Source organism: Phalaenopsis equestris, unplaced genomic scaffold, assembly GCF_001263595.1.
Source record: "Phalaenopsis equestris unplaced genomic scaffold, ASM126359v1 Scaffold000174, whole genome shotgun sequence".
NCBI lineage: Eukaryota > Viridiplantae > Streptophyta > Magnoliopsida > Asparagales > Orchidaceae > Phalaenopsis > Phalaenopsis equestris.
The window spans coordinates 1,856,808-1,869,968 of record NW_018164616.1 but is presented as its reverse complement, the minus strand read 5'-3'; the positions used below and the strand labels follow the sequence as shown (position 1 = coordinate 1,869,968).

Genomic DNA, 13,161 nt, shown 5'->3' with positions numbered 1-13,161 from the left:
CTTTAGACTATTGGGTTTAGTACACCTCATCAATTAGGCAGATTTTCTAAGCGCCATCCATTTGAGCGCTTTGATTGCGCAGCTAACTCAATTTATATAAGAATACTATTAAATGTGCCCACTTTTAAATATTTGTCCACATTTGCTTATTTTAAGAGTTTGTTTGAGATGGTTTCAGCTTTTGGGGAAGTGATTGCAAAGCTTTGATGGAGAAAAAGTTTATTAGAAACTTTTCAATACAAAAATCTCTAGGAAACATTGAGAAAAGAGTTCATCAAATTGAACTGTGATGACAGTCTGAAATGCAAAGCAGATAGAAAGTTATGTGAAAGAAATCTAAAGTATGAGAACTTTTTAACAATAGCTATTTACAGTATTCAATATCTATTTTAAATTTTTATTTTAGAATGAGTTAAATTACAGAGACAATAGAGGGGAATATTCGATAGATCGTGTTTATTTCAAAACGGGTCAAATAATGTTGAAAATAATGTGACAATTAATTGAAATTATTGATAACAATTAATAAACTGTTAACATAAAAATACATGAAAGACTTTAAGCAAATTCTCTCGATTGTCATTTCTTATGCTATCTCCCTTACAGGTTTCATTTTAAACATGCCTCTTTTAAGGAGCTCATAGTTTAAATTTTAAGATATTAAACATAATTAATGAAGTAAAAAAATTTGATCCGACATCAAATCAACATGAACCAAACTCAAAAAATCTGAGTTTAGCTTGACACGATTAATTTTTTGGGTCGAGCAAGAAATTCACAACATTTTTGTAAGTCATGTTCCGGTTGACCTGTCAATTTAAAATTGACCTAAAACTAACTAAACTACAAAAAATTGACACTCAAACTGAATATCGACTTGAGTTCCACCTGAATTTGCAAAGCAGATAGAAAGTTATGTGAAAGAAATCTAAAAAGTATGAGAACCCAAATAGCTTATTAAATTGGTTTTGCAGGTCAGATTTGGATCCGTCAGTTCGAAGGTGAGTCATATTCTAACTGGACTTTCAAACATGTTTCATAATTGAGTCAGGTTCCTGTCAAACCCGAACCTACCCGCGAACCCAATCTGACACCCCTAAATATGACAAGACCATCCCTTCTAGTTAGATCTTTCCAAAATATTCTTATGGAGTAACTCAAAAATATTGAATATTTAGGGTTTATAAGAAACCCATGTTGTGCTCATGCTGAAGGACTCCAAATAATTTTCAGACATAATGGCATGTCCAATAATTAAATTCATTTCTGAGGACAAAAATATTATACTACGTTAGGCATGGATTAAATGCAGTAATATATTATTTTTGTCAATAGTTTGGCATAAAATGTTCTTCCAAACGAGCATGGAATCAACATGGACTGGCTTTTATCCAACTTGCATGTCACGCACCAAAAAAATTGGAATTTACTCGAATTTATTTTCATATGATTTCTTATTTATAGTGAAGCATGAAATATGTTAGTTAAAGTTGAAAAATGGAGTTTGTAACTGACCTAACGGGTTCGTGAGATGGTTTGGGCCGAGCTCCATAAGTGACTCATGAGCTAAGCTCAATGAGCTAACAAAATGAGCTCGAGCTAATCATGCATGACTCAACACCTTAACTCACGAGCCAGCTCTTTAAATATACATATATATATTAAAAAAAAATAGAAATCATATTTATATTTAATGATAAATGATTTCTTATTATTTATTTTCTAATTATTCACTATATTTATTATTGATTATAATACTAACTCGAATTAATATTATTTTTCATGTTTTATGATAACAAAAAGGTGGTTAGTGAGCCTGTTCCAACTAGTAAAATTAAGTTGGAGCACAAGCTCAAATTTGAATAGTTGGTGGTTAGTGAGCCTGTTCCAACTAGTAAAATTAAATTGGAGCACAAGCTCAAATTTGAAATCGTACTCAAATTCACTTAATGAAAAGTGGAAAGGGAGCTTAGGAGTCACGGCTCCACCAAAAAGTCTCGCAGGCTTGCAAGCATGTGATAGGTGTTTTAATAAAGCAAAATAGAGATTTTGACTTCATTTTGGGCCTTTCTCACTCAAAAGTTAATTTCTTCCAAATTACATCTGCCCTTATTCTTACACATTTAGCAGCTTTCATTGGTAAAATCAAGCCAAACAAGCATAAAAATAGAGAAATTTACATGCATATCACTCAATTCTTTTACACATACCCAACACCTGAACTTTCTTTTTTACACCTTTAACATTTGATGTAATAAACCTAATACGTCAAACTCCACACATTTAGCAATAAAAACAATTCATAGTATTGCAGTATATGGGGACCAGGCTCATCTCGTGTTCAGCTTGTTTATATTTCGAGCTCAAAAAGTTTGTTCGTGTTCGGCTCGTTTGCTTAGCGAGCCGAACATGAGTCGTTCACGAACAAAAAAATTTTTTGACAACCCTAATCACGTATTCATAAGATGCTAAGGATTGGGGCAAGATTTAAAACATCATTTGAATCTAAATTAATAATTTTTATTCTATTTTCTTCATTAATACTTTTAATTGATTATAAATCTTTGTAGCCCTGTAGTGAATTAATTTTTTTAAAAATAAAAATCACACACATATATATATAATTGATTAGTAGTATTTCGAGCCAAAATGAGCCGAATACGAACGAACAAATATTGTTCGTGTTATTCGTGTTTGGCTTGTTAACTTAGCGAATGAGCGGAACACGAGCTGTTTGCGAGCCGAACACGAGCTTCTTAGCGTGTCAAACACGAGCTGTTCGCGAACAACGAGCCGTTTTGGCAGCCCTACGTGTAATTCCACACCAGCAATACAAATAGATAAGTGCTCAAATGTGTGAAATAATAATAATAATAATAATAATAATAATAATAATAATAATAATAAGACTACTTCTGCCCCTGCTATAAACTCAATACATTCGTTATATAAAGCAATACGACCAACTAAAATGTTAAGCTTGTATGCACAACTAAATCCACAGCATGGGAGATGAAACTTATTAGGGACTATTTGAAGTAGCTGAGGCATCTTCATAAAGATGATTGTAAGACTAGTGAAAAAAAAAACTTCTTCTTAAAAAATTATGAGAATTATAAATATATATTTTTTCAATAAAAATTATACAATATCTATCTTATTGCTACCGCATTTTAACAATTCAGGTTGAAAAAAAGCAACTTTTACCACATAAATTTGTAGAAAATAGCACGAATGATGTCGGTTTGAAACATAAAACAGACAGAAATCTATCTCAAACAGACCCTTATTTAGCCAAAGGCAACAAAACATTGTTGCAGTTAGTCTGTTTCTTATGCATCCATGAATTAAGGCTAGACATCGAAGGCTTTAGTCTTAAAATTTGCAATATTTAATCACAATACAAGGGACGGTATAGGGGCTCATAACCTCATTGCAAAAACTGAATATCTTTCGGTATGAGACCGCGACAAAAATATCAAACCCAGTAGATCCTTCTTATAAGAAGAATGAAAATAAGAGTTATTTACTTGTTTGATAACTCAAAACTCGAAAATTCTAAGCAACGGCCTGAACAGCCCTATCAAAACTCTCCTCTGCTGAAGATATCCGTTTGACTAGCTCGTGATTAGGATGAGAGAGCTTCAACTGACTGCAAAAAATGTACAAAAAGAAAGAAATTAACAGATTTTCATTTCAGTGATGAAAACTAGAAGGCAGTGTTTGAACTTATAGCATGATTGGAAAGTGAAGCAACTGAAGAGAAATTCAATTGATTTGTGATTCCCAAACTTCAATTTTTTTTTTTTCATGATTAAAGTTTCCTTTCTCTGATTCCTGAAATCTATGAGGGCCTAAAACCTAAAATTGCAAAACCACCAATTTTTTACATCTAAATTTAATTAATAATAACTAATAGGGGAATTTACATATATAGCACTACAGACTTTTCTATTTATATATCTAACCACCCCCCAAACTCCCTTATTTGCCTACTAGAACTCAAAACTATTTTAAGCCATCAAAAATCGCATTTCGGTATCTTTACTTTTTCCGTTAAATTCTTTCTCATACAACCTCCCCTTTCTTTCTTGATCCTTCCTCTTCCTGCCGACATCACTTCTCAGCACCGCCATCTGCTATTCCTCTCCTCGTCACCAATGGGATAGAGCAAGCCACCACCGCAGGATTTCTCAGAACTGCAGCCTCTTACCAAACTAGCCTCCATAGCCATAATCGACATATCCTAATCACCATTTAAGCTGTCTTCGTATGATGAGCAACCATCTCTACTGCATAGATGAAGATATTGAGAACCTAAGCTACTTCAATTAGATTCCAGGATGCAGAAGTTGCTCACCAGAAAACTTGACCCCCTAAATCTAATGCTAGATATTGCTGCAGAACGATGTGGACGGTTGGATTCACAATTTCTTAATGGATGCAAGCAAAAGTGCTCAGGATCAGAGGTCAAAGTAACATGGAAGGATTAGCTGAACATTAACAAGTTCGGGAGACTGAAAACCTCCTCATGCTACCGCCGTCTCGCCGTAAGTATCGCAAGTATCGCCGGCCTTCCTCTCATATGCCCCCTTTATTGATCCTTGCTCTTCCAGCGATCGTCACTTCTCTTTTCGGCGAGCTCTCATTTTTTGGTGAGTCCTTGACGATCGCTAGCGTCCTCAACAATCCTTCAAGGGAGTGCTATTTTTGATGCCTTAAAATAATTTTTGGTGTTATATAGGTAAATAAGGGAGTTTGAGTGTTGGATATGTAAATAGAAAAGTTTCAAGTTCTGTGTATGTAAAACTACAAAAAAAAATTAATCATTAATTGATAAAAATTTGGTTATAGATAATAGGAAAAAATATATCAGGCTTGAAAATTCTGGTAGAAATTGCCAAACAGTTTTACATAATCTACTAAATCCACTGCCGAACAGTTCTTGGAATTGAACCATTTCAAGATTTGCTAAATTTGTATTTACAGACATTTATTAAATCCCAATAACATAAATCCTAGAAATTGCCAAACAGCCCCTTAGTGTCAATGGGATTTGAGAACCAAAGATCGATTTATGGATGCATTCAGTTCGGCTGCCAGCAGAATTTGTGGCAGTTTATCAGGTTCCTTTTGGGTTTGAAAAGTATCAGTATTTTTCACAATTCTACTTCATTGGCAACGGCCAATAAGAAAGCTGCTTTCTGACAGCACTGCAGATGATGCTAGAAAAAACAGAAAATCTAGTTCCCTTAAACCAACACTAGCGACAGTAATAACATCAATGACCAAACAAAACTATACTATCGGGAAAAAGATTTACAATGAACCTATTAAAAAATGCACAGAAATTAAAATGCAGCTTATCATATTGTTTCCGGTCACTTACCTAAGGTACCGTGATGCAGATTTTCCTACATGAAGGCTGCAAACAACAAGGTTGGCAAGAGTCTCCGCATCTTTTGCATCCTTTACAAATCACAGAAACAATACTCTTACCTTAACAATAGCACAACCTCTCATGCAAAAACAAGATTATAATGCCCTATAAAAGCCAAGCACAGCCAATATGATATATAAAGGCTGACCTTGTTTAGTGCTTCAAGCAACAGAGTCTCAGCTTCATCAAAGCGTCCCATGTGCATGCAACATACGGCCTTTCCATTAAGAATCATCCCAGTCGTTTGATACTTCTCAGAAAAATCTTGGTAGATAAGATAACCTTCCTGAATTTTAGAACCACCCTGACAAAAGGCAGAAAAGGATCAATGAAATGAAAGCATAAAACATCCAGCAATAGAAATAACAGAAATCAATACTAACGACTGCGAGATTAAACCACGCATTAGCCAATTGTGTTAACGTATGGTCTTCATCAATTTGCTGCATGAGCTTTAGTTGTTTCTCTGCATAGTCTGACCGGTGCATCTTGATATATATCTGAACATTCAAAGCAAGCCTGCAAACAAGTCATTCAATTAAAATACAGAAGGATTTTGTATTTTAGTTTAGGTAGTAAATTAGGATGTTGTGCAGCATGAGAGTTCAAGTACAAAGGCAGGGTTGACTTTTTTGGAGATTGACCTTTTTGGCAAGTGTTCCCACTTCTCGAAGTACTCGGGGCTTTGAAATAAAAAGATGAATCTCTTTTCACATCACCATAATAAACTTGGATGGAGGATTACTTGAATTACCAAAAACCCTAGCTCAAGACCCTGATACATTAACACCCATCTCCCAATGATGGAATCATCAAACACAAATTTCTAATTGATGTAAATCCTTCATCCAACACCTACACTCTGCAAGCCAAATCCATCCTATATATATTGCTCGAGTAATAATTGGTTGCTCCATGTTAAAAATAGACATCCATCCAACCTCCACATCAACTTGCTAGTTCAAGTTCATTTAAAGCTCACAAAGGCGCCTACCCTAGACCAAATTGTCCATATGATCACACGTAAAAATCTCATGGCAATAACAACATTCAAAACCTTTAGGGCTAGTGATCATAATTGAAACAAGCTAGTAAACCACAACTCGAGTAAAGAGCTTCGTAGTAATATTCCCTAATGGTTATGTGTATGAGTTGGAAGCCAAACGTTCTTAATAGGGAATGAAACTCCTATCTTCATTGAGATAGGCCTTGAATTGGCTTCCTAAAAATAAAGCCGTTCTCCCAGGCATATGAGGTTCACATGAATGAAGCCACCTATGGCTATTGATAAGAATTGTCTTGTTAAGCTCAAGTCCATTAATAAAATATGCAAGGATTGATGACACCAAGGGGTATTTAAACACCAGTTTTTGATCAAGTTTGTTATAATGTCACGACCATTTAGTTTCAGCCGATAGCAACTCTAATCTATCCCTAGGCGGCGTTTGGCTGCAGCTGTAGATTTACATTATGTAGGATTTATTAAATCTGCAAAATCTGCCAAAGCTCGCGATGGAGATGGAGCACGCGAGCAAAGGCAGAGTAAATCCGCAAAATCAGCCTCATAATAGGATTTGATAAATCTGAATTTACATTGAAAAGGAGACGGAACGAGCGAAAAAGAAATTGAACGGGAAAGTGTTGGATTTAACGGAGAGTTGGATTTAGTTTTTCCTTTTTTGGTGTTTGACTGGATTTAGGAGAAATTCATGGCTAAATCTTGTTAAAAGTGTGCTACCAAACACCCCCTACATACAAACAGTAGTGGATTAGAACATAAGAGAGGGTATCACAACAAAATATTGTAAAGCCTAAAAATTAGTATTAATCAAAACTCAAAATTTATGTTTACAAAAATCAAATTTGTAGTTAATCATGAAGTCTTGCATCTCTAGAAAAGCTCAAATAAAAAATATAAGTCCGATATGAGAAAGGAAATAACCTCCTGAAAACTCAGCCTAAATCATTCTATAAACATAAAACTAGGTCATAATATTCAGATCTCATAGTAGTAATCCAAATACTATCATTAATACCGTGTTGCACCATCCAAGCAAAAATAAGACTAAAATTTTGAAGGAATAGAAACAGATAATAATGTGTTGTTTGCATCACATCAACTATATCAAACAAGAAAAAAGGGCTCAAAAGGTCATATATACACCTAGCTCCTATTATAAAAAAAGTACAATATAATACCGAATAAGCAATAGAAAAAATTTGAACGTAGCCCGAAAAAAATAAGAAAATGAAGATTGGCATGTAAAATATAAGATAACAGCACTTACAATTCCATAGTTCCTCCGGCGTTCGTATGTTTAAGTGCCTCATGGTAGTCTAGTTCATGCATGTATATGATCCCAGCAACTAAGCGAAGAACTGGATTATTTCCTATTGCCGCATCACTTAACCAGTCACGGAGACTTGAAATTGCAGAATCCTTCGGAAGCAGAACAGATATGGGTGAAAAAATCAAAATTTAATTGTCAGAAAGTTTCTATAAATAAAAGTTTAGAAAAAGAGTTTGAAGAAACAGAAAATATTATTTAATGACAAAATTCTTCCCAGGGACTTATTCATTTTTATATAAATAGAAAAAAGGAAGAACATAAGTGGTGAAGAAAATACTTACAATTACAAAGAAACTTACACACCAAGCAAAGATCATTTCAAATGGACACGAAGCTAAGCAGGCATTCTGTTCTTCTTTTTTTCTTTTTTGAAAGCCAACATTGGTATACCAGGTTTTAAAATTTTATGAAAATAGCATGATAATAATGAAGGTTTACCATTGAAATATTTATTAATATCATCGAAGAAATATTAAATCTCCTACCTTAAACCATTTTGTTGAACCAGATCACCAATGACAAAATGCACATGATTTATTAAGGTTATAAATTCATGACGCGTTGCTTAAAACCATGGATATAAGTATCCAATAGGATTTTTCTTGTCTAAATGTACAACTAACAAATTTATAATAATACTCTCTGAAAGGTTTCATAGAAATCATCCCATGCCCATCCAAAAAAATTATAGATTCATATATATAATCTCATGCTTATCCAACATCAGAAATTATACTGCTAAAGGTTCATAAATTAATCGACAGGAATAGTAAATGGCTGTCTGATTCAAAGAAGTATCTAACAAATACTTAAAAGTTAATGAAATTATATCATCATATGCCTTGCAAAATTTTAAACTTATCTTCGAGTATAGTCCCAACAAACAACTTTACTCTTATCTGGGCAAAAGGACCAGAACACCAACACGTGCTTGGCTTTGGTATCTTTAAAATGGAGATCTAAGGTTCCAACCCTTCAAAGAGAATATTAATAAAAGAATAGAAACTGCCTCTAGTTTCATACAATCAACTAAAATTGATCGTGTCCCCACCCTCTCTAACATTTGATGCCCATGGCCCTACATCACCACTCTCAACCACATTTTTGCTGCTCTGTTGCCCAATCAACAACAAAACTCAGGTGAAAGATAAAGGTAAGCAGGAAAGCTCAGATATCAAACAAAGGCTAGGGATTCATGTATATGATTCTATAAGGCTGTTTTGGTTCCTATTTACTAAACTAATGAGGATAAGCCACGTAATGCATCACATAAATAGAATTTAAAAACAGCCTGCTAATGAATTACATTTTGTAGTATATCAATAGAACAAAAGCAAACTTCAAGGCATCTAAGGAAAAATTTCCAAGTTCCCCGAACAACAAATCTAGTTCTAAAGAGTTGTGAACCAAATTGTAAACAACCTAACCTCAATCACAATCATCATCTGCCTTACCCAACTATTTGGGCAACTTTAAGAATTATTATTTTTAATTCATCTTTATTAAATCCGTAGAAGGCATTAACTTTATTTTGCACATCTTTCTATACAGATTCTAGATATTAACTTAATATACACCATTTTAGTTTTTATCGTTCATATTATCTTGTTATCTTACCCTTACAAGTTTACTTTTCCCTAACAAATTTTTGGTGGCTAATCATTATTCTATGCATTCTTTCAAGTTCTTCTAATTGCAGTTCATAATCAAATCGAAAATATTCCTTTATCAAATATTTCCTGAGACACATCTCTACTTGAACAAATCAAACTAACTTCTAAAAGTTATATCCCCGTCTAGATATTTAATCTTCTAGATCATAGAATCACAATATTTAAATACATTACATTTATGAATCCTTTTAACCTTTCAAAAAATAGATGTATAATCATCAATTTTACATATAATATATTCAATATTTCTTTTATTAATATCAATTACTTGTTTTCACAAAAAAATTTTAGTGTTTTAACTTTAGCTTAGTTCAATTAATCACTCACCAATTAGAATATGTTATTTGCAAATAGCATACACTAAAGTAGCTCAATTTAAATATCATTTGCAAACATCTCCATAATGAATAAAAAAAGAAAAAAACTCACAATGGTCCTTCATGTAATCCCATTGAAAGCAACTCTTTCATCATTTCATAACTAAATTTAATGCAAACATTAACACGATGATCCATTAAACATGTCTTAAATAACTCCAACATGTCATTGCTATACACCTTTCTTTAATGTGAATTGGATTAACTGTTGAATTATTCGATAAAATGCCATCTTAAGAAACAACAAGATCCTTTTTTCTCCTCATAATTTGCTCATTAATTTTGTAAACAAAAACAAAAAGCCTTATGATGGATCTTCTGGCAAAAAATCAAATTGAAGTAATTTTTAAGCCAATCACAAATCTCTCATATAACTTCATCATACAACTCATTACCTGTTTCGCCCAAAATGATCATAATCATGAACATCTTATTCTATTTTACTAGTAACTTAATGTTTTTTCTCTAGTATTTGACAACTTAATCTTTAAAAATTAATTGAAAAAAATTATTAACCAAACTATTTTAATATCTAACAAAGCCTCCACATTGTAGTACATGTCACATTTCAGCCTAAAACTTTACCTTTACAAATTTTCATTACCAGCATAAAAAAAATGAATCTTCCCAACATAAAATCAAATTGTTTCTATGACACCAAAATGATTTTCCAAGTGTATCATACAATTTAATAGCTTAATTGACCAATAATTATCATAATCATGTGCATCATCTTTATTCTATTTTACAAGTACCTCAATGTTTCTTCTCAAACAACATCTTAACCTTTGAAAATTAATTGAAAAAGCTTGTTAACCAAACCATTTAAATATCTCACAAAGCTCTCCAAATCATAATAAATATCACATTTCAATGTAAGACTTTACATTTATGCATCTTCTTTTGTTCTTCAGAGCATACACATTATCGCTTTTATAGGTCAATCTACAGTATGCTTAATGATTATATTCATTTTATACTTAAAAATTAAAAAAAAAATCTAAAATGATCAGTTAATAATTACTCTAAATAATATTTTTCTCATTCCTTGATCTGCATCATTAACTAAGAACCCATTATCTTTATTTTTTACAACAATCAACTTAACAAAAGTCTCAAAATAACATTTTTCTCATTCCTTGATCTCCATCTTTAACTAAGATCCCATTATCTTTATTTTCACAACAGACAACTTAACAAAGGTCTCTATAGAAACCATATCCCTTGTCATTGTTATTTTTGTATCTCTTCTTCTTCAACTTCAGTATTTATATTTAATTTTAAAAAAGCCTTAGTCTATCACATAACAAGAGAATTGTTGACATTGGCTTTGTTTAATACCCTTTGGCAAGCCATTTAGCTTACTTGTACTCTAATAAAAATAAGGAGTTCATATATTTTTGTCACTCTTTAAAATTATGTTTATCTTCCTCAATAAACTTAACCTTCTCATTCCAACACTAGAACTCCTTATATCAACTCTACTTCTACAGTCTAATAAAAGCTACATGAAATTCCTCTTAATGCAACAAGCCATATTGTCCTATGTCATCTTTGCTTAAAGCCTTAAACTATAATATTTCAATTTGCCATTCTTAATAGCCTAAATCAAAAGATTAACAAATTCTCATATTCTAAATTCCACAACTACTTCTGATTTCCTTTTTTATACTTCCAACTCAAATATGCACATTCATGACTAATACTTTATATTGCACACAGCCAAACCTTCACTTGATTCTCCTTCTAATTTCTACAAACATTTTACTTTCTTTATAGCCAAATTAAAATCTATTTGTGATTTGATAACCCCACTTTTGAATGTAAAAAAGCACTCTTCATAGTAGTTATAAAGTATGCATTTAGTATGAAAAGATCACATGCTAATGGGATAGTTTCCCATATCACATTTCTATATCAAAGCCCATAAAAAAAGCAATATTTAATGAATAAGGCTCCCACAATTGCTAGATACTAGGGCAGGGTGGAAGCTTATAAATCAAGATCTACTCCTACGTAAATCAACTATTTTTTTAGAGTTAAAAGTATAATCTCCCTATCACAATAGAAGCAATATAACCAATTCTAAAGGCCCGCCCTCTTACAAGTGCAGTAACCATACCAATAAGCATTTACTCCTAAAGTATACATCTCTTCACAAAATTGATTTGAGTATCTTCTAATTCAACTTGAGAAGCACAAGCAGTAATAGGAATAAAAATCTCCCAAACAAAAATAAGCTTGCTAGCAATCACCATGTCAAAAACACTATTTTCCTCAATTCATCATTAAACTGTATCCACTAGTAACCCTTCCTCATTCCATTTATAATTTTGCCAACTTTAAATAGCTTATAACCTTCCCAATTGAAATTTTTACTTTTCCATTTCGCTGATATAGTAATAATTTATTCTCAATGATGTCCATTAATTATATAGTCTTCCCATGTAACTACTCAAATTTCAAGTCAGAAAAATTTATACTTCGCGACCTACTAGTTCTCAGAAGTCTATTTAGCAATTTACTCGGATGAAAATTAAAACCCCTAAAGATTTATGTTGACAAGCAGATATTCCTTAACCTTCTGAAGTACAATCTGAATGTTAGTCTGGCCTCTATTTTCAAAGATCACAAATTAACCATACCCATTAACGCATTGCTAATTTAACATACTAATACCTAGGCAAAACTAAAGTTAAAAAACTAACAACTTTGATCTTACACAAATTCTTTCCAAGAATCCACTGCAGCTGTTGCAATTCAACAACAATAGCCAGTATAATTTATCATCAAATTTAAATTATTTGCAGCAGAAAATTCTGATTGATCCATAAGCTACTCATATTCCGCATCGTACAACCAAAATCCTCGACTTCTAAGGTCCAAAGTTCCAGATCTGGGCATAACATAGCAACAATCTAATAAAAAAAAAACCACGAACCTTGTTGCCGGATAAATAGATAGCGAGCAACTTGACGGCTTGCAGCGCGGTCGGCGCAGAAGAATCGACCTCATCAATTACCAGCTGCGCAGGAAGATAAAGACAATTTCAGAGATATCAAATAATCGAAAAGGATCAAGCGATGCAAGGTCGGGAGACGTGTAGAACCTGGTAGGAGCCGAGCGCGATGTAGGAACGGTAGACGAGGGAATCCCGCTCGATCGCCTCGTCAGTGGAGAGATGAGGAATGTCGCTGTTATTGATCGCCGCCTGGTAAGCACCAATGTGGAAGTTATTGCGAAGGCCGAAGAGTAGATCCGGAGAAGTCGAAGCCATTAGCGCTCACAGAAAGCAGAAGCAGGGAGAGGAAGACATGGTT

The 13,161-nt window shown here is 33.1% G+C and overlaps 1 protein-coding gene across 1 annotated transcript; it reads right to left on the bottom strand.

The window, feature by feature from the left end:
* Positions 1 to 3,270: 3,270 nt before the first annotated feature.
* On the bottom strand, positions 3,271 to 13,161 carry LOC110022237 (coatomer subunit epsilon-1-like). Its single transcript, XM_020721074.1, has 7 exons — positions 12,951 to 13,161; positions 12,783 to 12,866; positions 7,729 to 7,880; positions 5,824 to 5,959; positions 5,589 to 5,744; positions 5,390 to 5,469; positions 3,271 to 3,652 (listed from the first exon to the last, which is right to left on the bottom strand). The coding sequence occupies exons 1-7, from the start codon at positions 13,116 to 13,118 to the stop codon at positions 3,559 to 3,561; spliced, it is 870 nt and encodes a 289-aa protein (XP_020576733.1). The 5' UTR covers positions 13,119 to 13,161; the 3' UTR covers positions 3,271 to 3,558.

What these genes read in the sequence shown, in the direction of transcription:
- LOC110022237 (XM_020721074.1), bottom strand. Translation starts at nt 13,118, where the DNA reads ATGGCTTCGACTTCTCCGGATCTACTCTTCGGCCTTCGCAATAACTTC. An exon ending in GCCGGAGGAACTATGGAATT is followed by an intron (nt 5,960 to 7,728) that starts GTAAGTGCTGTT and finishes ACTTGTTTGCAG; the next exon opens with GCTTGCTTTGAATGTTCAGA. An exon ending in CGTGGTTTAATCTCGCAGTC is followed by an intron (nt 5,745 to 5,823) that starts GTTAGTATTGAT and finishes GCCTTTTGTCAG; the next exon opens with GGTGGTTCTAAAATTCAGGA.